The sequence below is a fragment of the Protopterus annectens genome, chromosome 11.part0 (assembly GCF_019279795.1).
Source record: "Protopterus annectens isolate FY-2018-M chromosome 11.part0, PAN1.0, whole genome shotgun sequence".
Taxonomy (NCBI): Eukaryota; Metazoa; Chordata; order Ceratodontiformes; family Protopteridae; genus Protopterus; species Protopterus annectens.
In genome coordinates, this window is record NC_056745.1 from 321,488,453 (window position 1) to 321,507,393 (window position 18,941).

An 18,941-nucleotide genomic window follows, 5' to 3' on the forward strand; every position below is an offset into this window, starting at 1 on the left:
TGATTCAATTATATGTTTGATTATCCAAACTACCCTAAGTCCCAATTAGTTCAAATAATCAACTCTGTACTATAATGGCACAACTACAAGAATAGTCTCCATAAATGCATCTTAAATTATATATTGTTTTTGAGCAGTGACTACCAATTTTTTGAATCAACCAAACCAGGGATCCAAGCACTTAACAATTTAACAAATAATGGCACAGACTACAAGAACAACCCCCCATAAATGCATCTTAAATTAAATCCTGTTTTGAGAAGTGATTACTAAATGAAAAAAGTCCCTGGCTCCTGAAAGTGTATCATCCAGTTACTACTTACTCTCAAATCATCCCATCTCACCCACTGTATTTTGTACTGACCCTACCGTGATCAAAGGTCACTTCCATCTATTAAAAATACACTTAGCTCCTACTTACCATGATAGTCACCCCCTTAATCTATATTTGTCTCCATCTTGCTATACGGCTATAGTGCTATACATGACCAGATGCCAGCATTATCAGGTACAGTTATGTATTGTTAAATATGTTACTGGTCTGAGTCTGAAGTTTCTGCACTCGTATTTTAATTTTTTTATCTGTAGGTCTTACATTTCGAAATTAAATTAATATTTAACTTTTTTTAACTCCATTAAAAAGACAGCTATCCCAAGCATGCAGTCCTCGGTGATTTGCCAGAAAACTATAAACTTATGAGAAGACTAAAGGTAAACACTTGCACCACACCATACTCATCACATAGTCTCACTAAATCTACACCACCAAAATCCACACATAGAAAAACAAAAACATTCGCGGTGGCTTTCAATAATAATCTTCTCAAGCAACAGAGACCTCCAAAGCAGAAATGCAAGCAACCTCCACCCCCCAACACAACCTAAATGACACAGCCTGCAGATTCAGTGTGCCACTCAGCCACAGCCAATAAGGCAAAACAATGTACCCAACACACTAGTCATAGGTGACTCTATAGTCAGGCACACTGATGTCCCACTTACCAAGCTAAACAAGGAGAAGGTTACTGTCAGCTGCCTGTCGGGTGCCAGGATCCACATAACCCATGCACTCAGGTCACTCCACAACAAGTACAAATATGACTCAGTCATTGTCCATGTTGGTGTGAATGACCTGAGACATACCTCCCTGGACTACATGAAAAGAGACATGGAATGAGCTCTCCGATCTTGTAGCCCAGGCAGGTATGACCCTAGCCCTGAGTAGCATTCTGCCATCACCCAGAATGATACTGCAGTACAAGGACAAAATGACTGACTTCAACAATTGGCTAAGTTTCTGGTGTCATTCTAAAGGGATCCAGTATCTGTCTGCCTGGGATGACATGTTCGACAGACCACGATGCTTTGCCAGAGATGTCCTGCACCTGTCACCCTTGGAATTCTGGATACTGGCTAAGGTTCTTGCCATCCCTATAGTGCCTTTTTTAGGCAAGGTTCAAATGATGAATTCACCTCCATAACAGGAACAGGCAAGCAAAAACTGAGGATGATGCTACTCAGTACCAGAAGTCTAAATCTCAAAATGCACTCACTCCAGGCACTCCTTAAAATGGAGAACATCGATATTTGTGCAGTGACTGAGACCTGGTTCAAGGCTCCAGAGAGCACCCCTGCACTACCAGGCTATAACTCATACCACACTTTTTGGCCATGTAACCTGGACCGGAATACTAAAGGCGGAGGTGTGTCCATATTCATTATGGATATCCACACCTCCAGGCTAGTTGCTCAGCATAATGCATCCGAGGTTATCCAAGTGCAACTAACTCTGGGCAAAACTGCAATCCAAATTGTATCTTGCTACAGATCCCCCACCATGCCCCAGGATTCCCACTCCTCTTTTCTTGATGTACTGGAAAATATTAGGGTTCAACCAAACACCCTAATAATGGGCGATTTCAACTACCCCACCATTAAGTGGGAAAACTACTCACGTACCAACTCCTTCGCTCAACGCTTTTTGGAATTCATAAACTCCAATGCCCCGGATCAACTTATACATACCCCCACCAGGGGCAACAATATCCTAGATCTAGTCATTACTAACATGAGTGATCTGTATTCCACACCTGAAGTCAATGCCTCATTGGTCCGATCCGACCATAATCTAATTACCCTAGATATCCACATCCTGCCCCCCCCCCCCCATTAAGGAAACCACGGTAAAAAATTTCTCCAAAGCCAACTTCATGCTTCTTAAGACAGAAGTGGTGAACTTCATGACACCCATGCAGATGGACAATACAGTTACGACTACTGAATCCTACACAACTGCACATTATAAGCACTTAGACAACTTCCAAAAATGGCAAAACTAAAGTAAAAATAATGCGAGCGAGCTTCAGGAACACACAAACACTTTATTAAAGTAAGCGCTTTGTTTGGAGAAAATACTCCAACTTCTTCAGACTAAAAGTATATAAGAGACTGCATCATGCTTAAATACAAAAAAACACTCCAAGCAACCAATACTGAACTTTACTTAATTGTGATGTCACAAATTGTATCAAATTATAAAGAATGAAAATGTTAAGGTAAATGGTGAACTTCTATAAAACCAAGTGAACTTATTTAAACAAGACCTCACTGCTAAAATTTAGATTCTTAAAAACACACAACTACACATGCTTGCATATTGGTAATGTAAATAAGATAAAAATTACACATTGCTTAAACTACTCAGTGACATCAAATTAAATATTAAATTAAAATATGAAATAAGTCAAAGACAATTAAACCTTAAAAAGAGGTAATGTTATTATATCTAGAGACAGCAAAAACTTGTTTCATGATTAAAATATTTAAATATTTAGAATTCATTAAAACCATATAAACAGCTACCTAGCAAAGGCTTTTATTTTCAACAAGCATTTAATTGATAAAGCCTCATTCAGCCCTGGCATTATGTGGGCTGATGTACGAAGTTCACCATTTACCTTAACATTTTCATTCTTTATTTAATTATTTGATACAATTTGTGACATCACAATCAATTAAGGTTCAATATTGGCTGCTTGGAGTGGTATTTTTGTATTTAAGCATGATGCAGTCTCTTATATACTTTTAGTCCGAAGAAGTTGGAGTATTTTCTCCAACGAAAGCGCTTACTTTAATAAAGTGTGTGTTCCTGAAGCTCGCTCGCATTATTTTTACTTTAGTTTTGCCGTTTTTGGAAGTTGTCTGTATGGCGAGTGGCTCAGTTACACCATCGCAACTCCTTTTTGCTCAGGACAGCATTTTACCTAATATATCGACAAGAGCTTCGGAGGCGAATGTCGAGAGTGACCTCACTGTCCTGGTCCAGGAACTACTCAAAAAGGTGGATTCTTTGTCACAGCAGATGGATGCAAGGAACAGATCTTTGGCACCCATAGCTACAGGTACACATAATAGTAATCTGGTGGGGTTGACTGAACAACCCTTCATGCTTTCTGATGTGTCTGACATTCCAATAACTTTATCTCAAAATTTAACTAATATGGTCATCGAAGGTTTTCCAAGGCTGTCCCCTGGGGGCCAACGTCCAAATATCAATACAAACAAAGCTGGTAATATTCCCACTATGGACGTGTTTTTAAGGGACGTTTCTTTTTTTACTAATGCCAACAACTTGACAGAAACTACTGCAATTAGTACTGCTACCACCTCTATTGTTTGGCACCTAAACAATTTTGATCAAAAACTGTTTAAATGCTGCAAGCTCCAATTGGAAGTTTCATACTTGGAAGAATGTATAGCCAAGAAAATAATCCCGAAGGGTTTACGCCAATGGCGTTACCCGGTGGGGCTTGTCAACAGATCACAATTTCATCTGGAGCTTATTGCACTTTTTGATGAGCAAGGCTTTGAGTTTTTTGGCATCTTAATTAAACATTACCTAGCTCAAACTGCTTCTTTAAAAATCCCCCTAGAATTGTTAGAACAAACTATCACTAGTCCTAATGACTATTTTAGATATAGATTAGAGTATGCTCACGTTTTTTCTAGTACTGAAGCAAGCCTTGCTAAAAATATAGAGATAAAAAAGAAAAAGATTTTTCGAGATTTGAATGATTACTCTAAGGGGCTTGCTTACCCAGCCCCATCCTACTATTCCTAATTCCAATGGTAGTAGTGATAATGCGATTCATCAATGCCCACCGAGTGACGTAACCAGCTCGAACAACCCCGGCAACAACAGTGATGTAAATCAAACACCTCCTGCCCGCCGTAGTGAGCGGATCAGGAATAATCAACAAAACAACGCTTTTCAACGGCCAGAACAAGCAGCAGGTGTGAGTAACATTGTCCACAGTAATGCCAACAACCAGCAGGATTTTCAGATGAGCAATGGCACCCAACAACAAGGAAACAACAGGAGAAAGGGACAAAACAGAAGATGCCAGAACCAGAGGAGAAGATAGGTCAGGACTTTCTCCACATTTTAGTAAGTGCTGAAGGAGAGTTCCGTATATTTAATTTCAGTTCTCTCCATGTTGATAATGATGTGGTTAATGTTTTTGCCAAAGTTTTAACATTTGTGACTGATAAAAGGGCTAATTTGGTCAAGACCATTGTTGACTTGAAACTGTGCGCAAGCTAAATTTGTCTTGCGTTATGGGTTTTAATTCCACACTTACTGACAATTTCAGGGTCTCTAGCCTTTTTAACCCTCCTTTACATGAATCATTGGCTATCTTTGAGAAAGTATGTGAAACGGATTTTAGAGACACTTAATTCAAGAATACATTTCAAATGAACAAACAGAAGAACATTTCCGCTGATGAACTTGCTTTCATTCCTAAATGTATGTGATGTTCGAGTTATGAAGCCTGATAAGGGCGGAGGTCTTGTTTTCATGGACCAACATGGTTACTTATGTAGGATGCAGGTTTTATTAGATAGTGCTGTGTACGAACAAGTAAGTCTCAATGAAATTCATGGTGCCTATAGAAAGATTAACAATACTTTAAGTGACTTGTTTTTAGAAGGGAGTATTGACATGGATACTTTGCAGTATTTAACTATGCCTGCACCTATGATTCCAACCTTATTTGGGGCCCCAAAAATCCACAAAGATTTGAGAAATTCACCATTCAGACCTATTGTGGATTGTAGGGGGTCTATCACATACACAAGTGCCAAGTATGTAGATTCTAAACTCAAACCAATTGTTAAATCTGAACCTCAGATATGCCATGATTCCTGGCACTTTCTTGATAATATTAACAATATAGATTATAATGAAGATTTGGTGTTTCTCACAGTAGATATTAAGGATCTGTACACCATTATTCCCCACCAATTGGGTGTAGGATGGGTTAGAGAATTTCTTCATTTAAAAGGCAGACATTTACATTATCAAAACTCACTTGGAGATTGTCCTGGCTAACAATTTCCTTTGTTTTAATAATCAACTGTTTTTTACAGAAAAGTGGTATAGCTATGGGTGCTTCGTGTGGCAGTAGTTTTGCAAATAGTGTTATGGCCTATTGGGAAAGGACATTGCTGTTTAATAATCTGAAGTTTAAGGAACATGTAGCCTGGTACACTAGGTACCAGGATGACATGTTATTTTTATCGAAAAGCAATGTTGGCTTGATCCGCCCATTATAGCCGAAATTACAGCTCTAACTAATTTTTTTTGGATTTTACATTTCAAGTAGGATGCGAGGACATTAATTTTCTCGACATCCATTTAAGCAAAGACAGCCTTAACCGTAGATTTAGAACAACTATCTTTCGAAAGCCAACTTATTCTAACACTTTTTTACATTTTACAAGTTGTCACCCACAATACCAAAAAAAGCGGTAGTTAAAGGGCAAGCAGTTAGGGCAGCCAGAATGGTGTCTGATTATGAAGATTTTCTGGTTGAATGTGACCTACTTAAATCCATGTTTTTAAAGAGAGGCTACCCTTCGGCATTTGTGGAACATATTTTTGAAGAGGTTATCAATAAAAGATTAGTGGGCCATTTCCACCCCTTGGTACATAAAGGTTATAATACAGTTTTTGCATCACCACAAGAAGATTCACCTTCTAATCTAACAAGGGATCAGAGTTCTAATCATTTTATTAGATTTCTGACAACTTTTTTCTTGGATTCACAGCTCATTAGAGATATTATCGTTAAGAATTGGGCCTTTATCTCAGGGGATAGTTGCCTTAGGAAAACTTTAGGACAGGCCCCCCAGATTACCTTTAGAAGAGGTTCCAATTTGAAATGCCTTGTTGAGAGGACCAAAAAAGCAGTTAAAGGCTGTCTGGGTATGTTCAAGTGTGGTAGATGTCCCCAATGTAAATATATTAAAACAACTAACAAAATAAAAATTAGGGATAGAGTTTACTACATTGACGGCAAGTTTAATTGTGATTCCCAGGAAGTAGTCTATGGGGCTGTATGTGACAATTGTGAGGCGTACTATATTGGTAAAACTGAGAGGAATATCAAACAAAGAATTTACGAACACCAATATGGCATTCACAAAATTTAATTACTAAAGCCTTGGCAAAATACATTTTGGAATATCCTAGTCATAGGTTTTCATTTGTGGTTTTACAGCAAGTAGATCATAACATAAGAGGAGGCCCTTGGGAGCTTAGACTGGAAGAGTCAGAACTGGAGTGGAAAATTCGTACATCAGCCCACATACTGCCAGGGTTGAATGAGGCTTTATCAATTAAATGCTTGTTGAGAATAAAAGCCCTTGCTAGGTAGCTGTTTATATGATTTTAATGAATTCTAAATATTTAAATATTTTAATCATAAAACAAGTTTTTGGTGTATCTAGATATAATAACATTGCCCCTTTTTAAGGTTTAATTTGTCTTTGACTTATTTCATATTTTAATTTAATATTTAATTTGATGTCACTGAGTAGTTTAAGCAACGTGTAATTTTTATCTTATTTACATTACCAATATGCAAGCATGTGTAGTTGTGTGTTTTTAAGAATCCAAATTTTAGCAGTGAGGTCTTGTTTAAATAAGTTCACTTGGTTTTATAGAAGTTCACGATTTACCTTAACATTTTCATTCTTTATAATTTGATACAATTTGTGACATCACAATCAATTAAGGTTCAGTACTGGTTGCTTGGAATGTTTTTTTTTTGTATTTAAGCATGATGCAGTATCTTATATACTTTTAGTCTGAAGTTGGGAGTATTTTCTTCAACGAAAGCGCTTACTTTAATAAAGTGTTTGTGTGTTCCTGAAGCTCGCTCGCATTATTTTTAATTTATAAGCACTTACACAAGTGCATGGATCGTGCTATCCCAAACATAACCAAGACGCTATCCTTCAAAAAAGGAAGCCAATCTGGTGGTCCCCTGCCATAAACAAACTGTAGAACAGAAGAAAGAAACTGTTGCAAAAGAGAGTAAAATCCCATGAGTGGAGGAGCTCCTTGGTCAGCCTCAGTAAGAAGCTGTGATCCCTGATAAAATCCTCCAAAGCTAGTTACAAAAACAAAATCGCCACTGGTTCTAAAAATAACCACAAAGCATTCTATAGCTATGTTAAGAATCTCAAAGGCAACACTCAGATCTGCTCTGAGATACAGCACTATGGCACTAAATATACAGACCCAACTGATATTGCCAACATCCTGGCAGATAGGTTTAGTGCTAACTTTACCTCCCTCTCACCCCCTAAAGGGCCCATCTCTATACCGGAAGAATGCAAAGTTCCTGTAATCACGGCTGCACAGGTAAAAACCACACTCTCCAAAGCCAAGAACACAGCATCCATGGGACCAGACAACATCCCAGGCTGCGTTCTACACAAACTACAGAATGAACTGACATCCCACCTAAGTACCATGTTCAATCATAACCTCACCTCAGGCTTTGTGCCAGCTGAATGGTGCACAGCGACGGTTATCCCACTCCACAAGGGGGGAGCCACCACAGACCCCGGGAACTACTGCCCCGTTAGCCTGACGAGCCTGGTCTGCAAGGCCATGGAACGTATCATGGAACTTATAAACAAAGACATTGGTAATCTCCAAACTCTGGACCCCACCCAGTTCGTGTTTGTAAAAGGCAGATAATGTCTCCTAAACCTGAAAGACTTCTTTGAAGCAGTCACCAAAGCCGTAGACGAGGGAAAGGTGGTTCACACAGCCTATCTAGATCTTGCCAAGGCTTTCAACACCACCCCCCACTCTGGAATTATAGATAAACTCACTAAACTAGGTATAAATCCCTATGTCACAAGATGGGTTGCCAACTGGCTCAATGACAGAACCCACAATGTGAAAGCAGCAGATTCCAAATCCGACTTCAGACCAGTGACAAGTGGAGTATCACAGGGTTCAGTCCTGGGTCCTCTCCTGTTTGGTATCTACTTCTCTGAAGTACAGGCTAACACAGAAGGTCTTTGGCTAACGAAGTTCGCAGATGACTGCAAACTAGGAGCTATAATCGAAACTCCTAACGATGTGGACATCCTACAAAAGGGCCTCACTGACACAGATGCCTGGTGTCAAAGCCATGGCCTCAAGCTCAATGCCAAAAAGTGCATTGTCATCCCCTTTGGTAAAAACTCTGTACCCATGAACTACAACATAGGTGGTAGTATACTTAACACAGAAAATGTGATGAGACCTTGGGACACAGGTGGACAGTAGTCTCTCCTTTGATAATCACATTGCCATAGTAGTCAGGAAATCCTTCTACGTGGCACACCTCATCACAAAAGGTTTCTCATCCAGAAAAAAAGAGGTCATTGTTCCCCTCTACTCATCACTCATTAGACCCATTATAGAGTACAATGCCTCTTTTGGTATGTACCTCACAAGACATCTACAACAACTGGAAAGGCAGCAGAAATACCTCACAAAGAGGATTACCAGCCTCAAACAGATGCCTTACGCAGACCGCCTCAAAAAAACTCCAGCTTTACTCCGTCGCATATCACCTACTCAGAGGTGATCTCTGCCTAACATACAAAGCTATGTCAAACCCAGAGCTGTTGGATATGCTCCGCTTAAAGAAACCCCAATCCCTCCGAGCTACACACTCTAGGGACCTAAACCTTGTCACCACAATAAACAGAACAGATAAATTCCTGTCCCAGAGACTTCCCATACTCTGGAATAAACCACCAATCTATATCAAACAAAGCTCCTCATTAGCACCCTTCAAGAAAAATCTTGATGATTGGATGGGAAATAGGAAATTCACCCTGGGGATCACTGCTCCGCGGTAGTGGTGCTGCGGTAGCGTTGTCGCCTCACAGCAAGACGTTGTCCCGTTCGATTCTCAGCTAGAGCGTCTTCTGTGTGGAGACATGCGTGAATGAGCGTGCCTTCGTTGAAGGTTGTGCGTCATTGCTGGTAACTCGGCACGTAAAAATCCACTACCAAACATTAGCGGACCGGAGTTCCGCTGTGGCGACCCCTAACCGGGATAAGCCGAAAGACACAACAACAACAACCCTGGGGATAACTTTTGTGGCTCTGCTTGACAGTGGCACAGGAAAATAATTTTCTTGAGTGGCAAAAGCCAGGGTACTTTTTTGGCTGGGCTTGTATAGGCCCTAAGGCCGCTAGCCTAGTACCTACCTATGAACCTATAAAATGACATTCTGCGAATTTCTGAATAATTGAGTAGTATGCCACCACATAGCTCTCAACAAATCAGATACAAATCTCAACAGGATCAGAGATAATCGTGGACGCTTGTAAAATACTAGTACTGTTAACTAGACATCTTGATAGAATAAGAGAATGCGAATTGAAATCTATTTTCTTAAGCAAAAGAAGTCTATAACTCTAATTACTGCCATTATATTTAAGCGTAATTCGCCACTTTTCCACCAAAAGACACCAGTTTTAGGAAGGATTAAGGGGGACAGAGCAGGGACTTCCCTGAAACTAATGGCTAAATGAAAAGTATGTGCCTGCAGTACACACAGTTATACTTATGTTTATACATTCCACTATTAACACGAAAGTGTATTTTACCTATAGTATTTGAAGTACGGCGTTTTACGTACTAGTTAAACCTCACTTGTTTTCGTTTTGGATAACCTTGAGTTACGTGACACTTCAAGTGCCTTCTATCTGGTTTAAGGAAGTATCGGTAGCAATGAAAACATAATTTGACCTTAACTTGTACTTTGTTCTCCATAAAACTTATAACATAGTTGAAACACCAATCACCACACATTGTTAAGTTAGGAGCTCTGACCTCTAGCTATACAACCAAGCTTGATGCTGGATCAGGCATTATAAGCATTTGACAAATGGGAGTGTGAGGAATATGCACGTGTATCTTCGTCAGTTTTAACGTCACATAAGCAGAAATTCATTACTTTGTGGATTTGTTGGTCTGGTCTCTATCGGCCGGTATTCGTAGAGGAGAGCCTGCCATCTTAGGGAGTGAGTTTGTACTAAAATATAGTTTGTGTTGTGGTGGAAGAAAAGTACCCATGAATAATTTTCCGTTAGGAAATTAATAGCTTGAAGTCCAAATGTGTTATTCAGCTAATTATATGGCTATAGATAGATCATACAGAAAAATATACTAGAACCTGCCGCGCAGAGCTGTTTGAAGGGCAGAAAGGGTCGAATGTGGTCGATGCTTTTAAATGTGCTTTTGTTAGAAGGATTTATGCTCAGAGGACACGTGATTACCAGATTGGATGATTCTTTTGCTCAGCTTCTTGTATTAAATCTCGTTTATTATGGTGTGAGTAATTGTTTGGCTTTTTGTCTTTAGCCTTCATTAGTCCAAGATGTACTCCTCCGTAGCCCAAGTGGCGCGGTCTAATCCATTCAGCGCGCCTCATTTCCAGCTCGTGCATGATGGGGTAACAGTGAAGAAGGAAATCGGACCAGTCCATGCAATCACCACCCCTCTGAACCGGCGTTTTGCTGCTGCAGCTGTGGAAGGTAAACAAAAGTTCTGTTTTGGCTATGTTCTCTTCGTGTATTTAGTTGCAGTGTCTATTGTTTATTGTCGATTAAATTGGAGGAAGCTTGTGGTGCTTTTGTATACCATTCATTTCGCTGAGATGGGGGTCTTTGGGTATAGATGCACGGCGGAGCAGTCTTTGGTTGCAACTTCCTTCTAATCGGAGACCTCCCCTGTATAGGACGTAGAAGGGCATTCATGGTTTCATCTGTTTGTAGTGGTTCCTATGTGTAGGATCAAGTGTTTTTGATCTTCCGCAGGACTATTTTGTGCAAGGCCAGTCCAGATACACTCTCACTTTATTTCTGTATCCTGTTTGACCCTCTAGCTACAAATGTATAAGACTGTGTTTGGGGGAGGGATAGTCCTGCTGATCACTGCTTTATCACTACTGTTTGTATTTCCTGTTTGTGATACCACATTTTGGTTACAGATATGTTTGTGTTAGTATGCTATCCTTAACCGTTGCAGCTAGTTCCCCCAGCCCCAAGTTGCGTTTTCTGTTCCTTTGCCACTGTAATGCAGTTTTTTCATGACGTAACAGCTCTCCCCACGTTCGCGCATAGATGGATGTGACTTGCCATGACTGACAATCAGCGAGTGACAGGTATGCAAAGTAGAGAGAGAAGTTCAGCTCCATGGATATGCTGTCCTTCCATAGTAGTAAGATGATTAAAAGAAACTCGTATTTAAGCAGATGCACTGAGGCTGTTCAAGGCATATACGTCCCTGTAACTTCGCTTAAAGAATATTGATCTTGAGGGATCCAGCACTATTCCTGTTCTTAAATTAGTTGTTATACAAGTATTTTGTGCTGTAATTATTTCTGCTCAATAGTGGAGCTGTTTGGCTGGCTGCTGCCTACCTGCAATCAGCTGAAGTACAATCTGAGTTAAGTATACTTTGTTCTGCACTTAACGCTGTTTTACTGATAGTATGGCATTGTATTGATTTATTTAATTGGGTATTGAATATTGTGGTCTATCTGTCCCTCTGCAGTTAGCTTGCTAGAAGTTTAGCCACCTGGCTTCATTGGGGTAGTTGTCACTTCTTTGTTCAGTGTCTAACTGGTAGCCCGGAGGGTTTCTGCTTGCCTCATAAGTGTTGGACACACATCTGTGTATCTGCTCTATGTATTTCTGCTAATTTTTCAAGCTACTTGGGTGGCTGCTATCTACCTGCAATCAACTGATGTACAAGCTGAGTTAAGTAGTATGGCATAAGTGCAGAACAAAGTATATCAGTAAAATTGTGTTTGTTTCATTGGGATCTGTGCGTGTGTCTGCAGTTATCCCCCCCCCCGTTCTTATTGTGGTATTAATCTTGGCTTTCAATTTGCTCGCCCCTCCTGTATTTGGAGATTCCTCCTGGGATATCTCATTTTGCTCACTCAACTGTGTACAGTGAGATCATATTTTGATTTCAGACATTCTGCCAGTCCCATCTCTTCAGGTGTATCCACTGTGTATAGAGCATTTGGGAAGGACAGTCCTGTAGCCTCTTGATCTAGTCCATCCCCTCTCCACAAACAAGAACAAAAATGATGCTTTATTTAGCTGCTCCTGCTGTAACTGTTTTCTAACTTCTTTACCTTAGTTAGCTGTGTGCTCTTAAGTGCACAAGTGCTTTTACTGCTTGTTAGTAGCTTGATTAATTTACATACTATTCTAAGCATCATAGTTTTGGTTTTTGCACTTGTGCTTCAGGTTAGTTATTTTACATTTAGGGCTTTTGTGGAGGAACCCTACTCTCTCCCAAAGTCCACCCAAGTATTCAGAGCACTATATGTCTGGACAATTCCCATCAGTTTCCCCTGCCAGTCTGGACAAGGTGGGCATACTGTGACAGTGTAGCGACTGCCTCATGTTCACAGACAGTCCCCTTCTCCTAGCACATGGTTCTACTTGCAAGAGATGCGTCTACATCAATAAGTTGGAATTTATGCTCTCGCGCCACATTCAGTACTCCTGACAAAGAGGAGATTGCTGGCACAAACACCTTGCCACCCACATCAGTCACACACCCACCTATGCAGGAGTCCTCGACAAAAACTTACCCAAACAGAGACCCCCCCCCCCAAAACAACCTTGGACATTCCACACAATGCCAATCACCCCACATACAGTAGTCAACACACCACTGTGTCACAAACACTGCCCATAAGGCATAACTATAAACCAAGCATACTAGTCAATGTCGGCTCAATAGTGAGACATCAGTGTATCAGCAAAAAGGTCATGGTCAGCTGTTTGTCAGGTGCTAGAATCCGCCACATCACACACGCACTTAAGTCTCTCCACAGCATGTACAAGTATGACTGTCATTGTCCATGTTGGTGTGAGTGACTTGAGTCTTGCCTCCCTGGACTATATGAAGAGAGATGTGATTGAGCTCAAATGTGCTCCAGGCTGGTGTGACCCTGGCCCCGAGTAGCATCCTGCCTAAGATGATGCCACAATACCAACAAAAAATTACTGACTTCAATTGGCTTAGTTTCTTGCCCCTTTCCAAGGGTGTCTAGCATCTAGTCTGCCTGGTTGACTATTCCCGGTGCTTTACCAGAGATGCCCTCCACCTGTCACCCTTGGGGTTCCAGATCTTGGCCATGTCCCAAAGACAAGTCTTCCAATATGAAAGATCTGTCAAAAAGCAAATTGAAGGTCATGCTGCTCAATGCTAGGAGTCTTAATCTGAAAATGCACTCACTGGAGTTTCTCCTCACACTGGAAGATGCCAGTGTCTGTGCAGTCACGGAAATTTGGTTCAGGGCTGTGGAGAGCACCCTTGCCTTACCAGGCTATACCTCATTCCACACTTTCCAACCCAAAATGAGGTTGGAAAGATTAAGGGTGGTAGTCTGTCTTCATTAAAGGCAGGCAGACCTCCAGACTGGTTACCAGCATGACACACTGAAATTACTGCAGGTGCAACTGACAGTTGGCAAGACACCCATCCAAGTTATAGCCATATAGACTTTTCTCCAGGTGTCAGGACACCTGCTGCGGTAGCTGTGTCCCCTCACAGCCGCTTTCCGGTTCGATTCTCAGCTAGAGTGTCTTCTGCATGGAGACATGTGTGAATGGGCGTACCTTCGTTGAAGGTTGTGCGTCAGGGCTGGTAACTCGGCACGTAAAAATCAACTAGCAATCATTAGCGGACCGGAGTTCTGCTGTGGCGACCCCTAACCGGGAAAAGCCGAAAGACACCAACTGTTTCCTTGTTCTAGCCTTCCCTTTCTGTATGGGTAGGGGAAGGACAAGGGAGCTGTGATATCACAGCATGGGTGCATTTTTAGGATGGTGGTAGTGGTGTCAGTTTGTAGAGGGGAAATGGTCAGAACTTATTCAGTGGCCTTTATCAGTGAATTGGGGACTACAGCAGTGGGACAAGGTGTCTTTAAGTGAAACTACCACAAAAGTAAGGTACTATTTTTTAGTGGAGAGCAACAGTCAATTTAAAATATTTTAAATGCATTGTTTACTCCTAGCAAGGACAGTAAATAGGGAGGGGGGAAAAAAGACAGAAGTTGAGGATTTAATAAGAATCCTGTTGTCCTTTTTAATATTGGCTGAATTTTAATTTTGCCATCTGTAGGGGGCATGAAATTTGATGGGAGGGTGGAGCATGCTAGTGAACATTCTGCAGGGTGCCGAATGTCGTTTTTAACTAATTTAATTTTGCATTTAATAAATGTATGTGGTGGCTGGGTTAGCTATTTCGGTGTTACTCTGTGTTACTGGTTAAAGATTTGTGAAGTGTTACTCTGGATTGCAAAGTTGGATCGGTTTTCTTAAGAGTTAAATAAAAAGTGGCAAGTATGAAATATGCTCGCATTGCCACATATAATATTCCAAAGCAAAGTTTGCTATTGATGTCTGCTTCTTTTAGACGAGTCCTTAACAGTCGCCTAAGGCTGTCCAGCGTTCACTGGTAGCTTTTGATTTGATATTTAGCAGTGTACGTTTGTGTTAAGCCCAGGATTTTGATGAATTCTTGGCTTATGGAGTCTTGGTTTTTTGTGCATTCTTAGCAAAGCCACAGAGAAGTGTGGATTTTTAAAACTCAAACCTGTCTTAAACCCTCTGTATAATGTTGTCTGGATGGCTCTGTGGTGCACTTTTTAATATATATTCAGTTTTGGTTTTCTTTTCATTAGGTGTGCTTACTACTAATTATGTGAGTGGGGAAAGTGGGGTGTTTGATTTGTCTTTGTTTCCATACATTTCCTCTCTCAGGGGTCTGACTTGAGTTTTCTTAATGTCTCTGATACATGGGTGGGTAACGTGTTCTACTTGTCCTTTTTGTGTGCTCTCTCAAAATGACGCCCTATTAGGTTTTCTCTTGCTTTGCATTTTTTGCTTGCAGGTAAGGAGCTGTGGCTGTTTGAAATGTAGGGTGGGATAAACTGTGTGTTGAAAATGGAGCACTTTTTATCAGCTGTGCAATTCCCCCATTATCGGTTAAGGGGAATATATGAAAACGTGGCTTTTTTTTTTTTCCCTCCCCTTGTGGCATTCCTCTTGATATAAACAGGTTTTTATTATCCTGATGATTCTTTGCAAATATATTAAGGTGATCTAGATTGCATTACTGTCTAGGACTAGTTCATTTAGAAATGCAATTCTGTAAAAAAAAAAAAAAAAAAAAAAAAAAACAAAAACAACTCAAGTCCCACATATGGCATAACACCTTGTAATACAACATTAATTCTTAATTGCACTCCAAAACGTTTTCCTTTTTATTGTGGTGTTTAGTCAGGCCACATTTGATGAAGCAGTCTGTCAGCTGTTTGTACCTGTTAGAAATATCACCAGGCTCAAACTTGAAATTGTAGAGAGATGCTGCTTTTTCTGCTGCTGGTTTTAGAAGGTAGTCTGCACTTTAAAGATAATGTGAACCATTGAGCTTATTTAGAAAATGGTGTTTTTTGGAACTTTGAATTTTAGCTTCATAACTATCCAGTTACTTTACTCTGTAGTTAAGTTAAAGGGGGATGTGGGCTGGGTTATTTTTCTGGGGTCCTGTTTTTTATCTATGGTGATTGATCTTAACTGTGTTTTGTTTTTATTTTTACAATTAGAGGAATATAGCTGCTCCTATGGATCTGCAAAATATTTTGCCCTATGTGGTTTTGGTGGAATCATTAGCTGTGGTACAACACACACTGCTGTTGTTCCATTAGATCTGGTCAAATGCAGAATTCAGGTTCGTTGCATGTAATGTGTGACCTGTGGTAGTGTCCTTGTAGTATTGTTTAACTAACTAATTATATTCTCCGCAACTGAAAACTGCAGTGATGATAACATGACTTACAGCAGCATAATGTGATCTAATGTGGTGATAACCAAACTTACAAGAACCATAATGGAATGATTTAACTTTTAACTGCATGGTGTGTTTCTTGTCTGACAGAAGAAGTCAGCTGTGAATATGGGTCTTTGAAATACTATGCGCTGTGTGGCTTTGGTGGTATCCTGAGTTGTGGTATTACACACACTGCTGTTGTGCCGTTGGACTTGGTGAAATGCCGTATTCAGGTTTGTATTTTGAGTTCTGTGCTTCTCTAACCTTATTTATTCTTTCTGTACACTATATATTTTTATTTCATCATACTTTGGTACAGAAAAAATTCTGATACGAGAGAAACTTGGTTTTAAGAGGAGTCTGACTTAAACTGGGTGCTAGAATGGTAGGGTATAGTGCAGACACCACACAAACATGCTTGGTCACTATGCTGTAAAAACAAGCTTAGCTGTTTTTGTCCTTGAGTACCATGACAACAAAAACATTTTTCTAATGCTTTCCCCTCCCAAACAATTTGTCAAGTCTGATTTTTCTGTAATTTTACTGTTAATTTTTAACTAAAAGAATTTTTAATATAACTTGTCATTTCTTTATCAAGTGATTTTTGTTTTACTAATGGTAGACGGTATGTTCTGCAGACTAATGCTGTACTGTATTCAGCTTGTCCCCTGTGTTAAAGTGAAGGGCGGACACTAGTCAACTTTTCCTCTCTGTGGCCCCTTTTGTGGTACGTGCAGCTGGATTGAGTGACTGTCCTTAATGAGAAACTGGGCACAGTAATTAATGCTTTGGCCCATTGCTTTTCCAGAATATCTCTGAAGTACACTGTACAAATGTGGCTGCAACACTACAAGTGTTTTTTGTAATGCTTATTGACCTTATGGGGTGGATGAACTTTTAAAACTGTAAAACGTGGGCTGGCTTAATGAAAATGGGTATAGAAGAGCCAGTTTATTTTCATATGTGAAATGGAAGACCCAATGTCTCAATTGTAGTTTTATTTTGTTTAATTTTAGATGGAACAAGGGGCTGCTAACCCAGAGTTGCTTTAAATTGGGTCATGTAGTTTAGGGAGCGGTAACTGCACATGTTTTCCGCATTAAATACTGCAGTTTTGTGTGTTTTTTTTTTACCATGTTTAGCCACTATTTGTTAACATAATTATGTTTCTTGCATTTTTTTTTTTTTTTTTTTTTTTTTTATTGAGATTTTGTTTTTCTGCTAAGATCTAGCTTGAGGTTTAATGTAGCAGCTGATTTTAAAGTTTCATAACTATAACAGGTGTGTGATTTCCCCCCCCCCCCTCCAGGGCAACACTCCCTTCAGTGGGGGGAGTTGTGGTTCCATGTTGAATTTATTTCTTACATTTTTCTGTGTGCGTGAAAAACATTTAGTATTTTTATCGCATATGAGCTTGAAGGTGGTAAGTATCAGTGCACTGCCCCGCAAACAAAAATTTATAAATTCTACTCTCTACTGGTAAGTGACCATTTACAGATCCAGCTTGAGAGAGTTTTTAAATATGATAATTGTACGTAGTTCAGACGAGCACAAGGCTAAATAAACATTTGAGATGCCTTAGCCGTCAGTGTGGTGATTTTTAATTGGTGGTAACATTTTACATGCCAGGGAAAAGGCAAGGCCAGTGGCTGCACTTCTACCCAGCAGCACAGGGTCACCAGACTTTGAAAACTCAAAACAATAGCCTTATTTTGACTTGTTGCCTAGTTCAGGAACCTTGCTACCTTGGTAAGGGTATTTGGAGAAATAGTGAATCTTGTCCTTGGAGTTGGTTTTGTTTATGCAAGTGTAATTCACATATGTGGTTAGACACTACTTTTTGTGGGCAGGTCTAAGCTTCTGGAGAAGCTGTTTGGCCAGAGATTCTCAAGCATGCCTCCCCGTGGTGGTCTGTGGGGGTGCAGTCATTGATTTTTGCCTTTTTCATTCTGACATGTAAAAAAGTTTTATCACTTGATGATCCTACTCTTGTGTCAAATGTTTGCCACTTGGTATTTTGCAAGTCTGATATCTACGTGCAATACTTATCTTTGAAAATTTTCACTTGGTCTTTCTGTAAATAGTACACAGAGGTCTGTAACCATCCTGGTAAATAGACATGTACTCCAGGACTGGTCAATCGTGCCAGAGAAGGTTGCCAGAAAAAGATATGGGTAATTTTTGGACAGAGTATTCTGTAGTTGTATCCATAATGCCCTCCTTTGTTTCCTTCAGTTTTGCTCAGGAGATACTGGCAGTTGGTTCAAAGTTAATATTTTAAAATCAAATATTTTTAATTCAGAATATCATTTTGGTCCTGATAAGTTTTAATAATAAAGTGGTCAAACAATTTTCAGTTCTGCATCAGTTGGTTGAACTGCAGTATAAAGTTCATGCAATAAAAGTGGGACTAAGCCTTCCTTGATACTTGTAGTGTTTTGATAAGGAATTTGGGTATATCCAGAAGACTACCACATTTTTCAAGTTTATCCTACCTATTTGTTATATAATTCAGAAGACTACCACATTTTTTTTATCCTACCTATTTGTTATATATTTATACCCCAATGTTGGGAAAGGCGATATTAAGGACAGTATTAAAGAAAATATTACAAAGTGTACGTCCGTTGAAAACAAGACCTTAAAATCGGACGTTATTACATATTGGAATATTTTTAATAACATGCCTGAATCTTTATATTTCACATACCCTTT

At 39.9% G+C, this 18,941-nt stretch overlaps 1 protein-coding gene across 3 annotated transcripts in view; it reads left to right on the plus strand.

Moving 5' to 3' along the window:
• Positions 1-10,241: 10,241 nt before the first annotated feature.
• Positions 10,242-18,941, plus strand: part of SLC25A3 (solute carrier family 25 member 3) — a 77,107-nt gene continuing 68,407 nt past the window's right edge. The window contains exons 1-3 of one of the 3 annotated variants that reach the window (XM_044087823.1): positions 10,242-10,387; positions 10,728-10,900; positions 16,003-16,127. In XM_044087823.1, coding sequence (XP_043943758.1) covers positions 10,744-10,900; positions 16,003-16,127 — 282 coding nt within the window. In that variant the 5' untranslated portion in view covers positions 10,242-10,387; positions 10,728-10,743. Of the gene's footprint in view, positions 10,388-10,727; positions 10,901-16,002; positions 16,128-16,334; positions 16,460-18,941 lie in introns of all 3 variants that reach the window. The other 2 variants (XM_044087822.1, XM_044087824.1) reach the window with 2 other exon arrangements.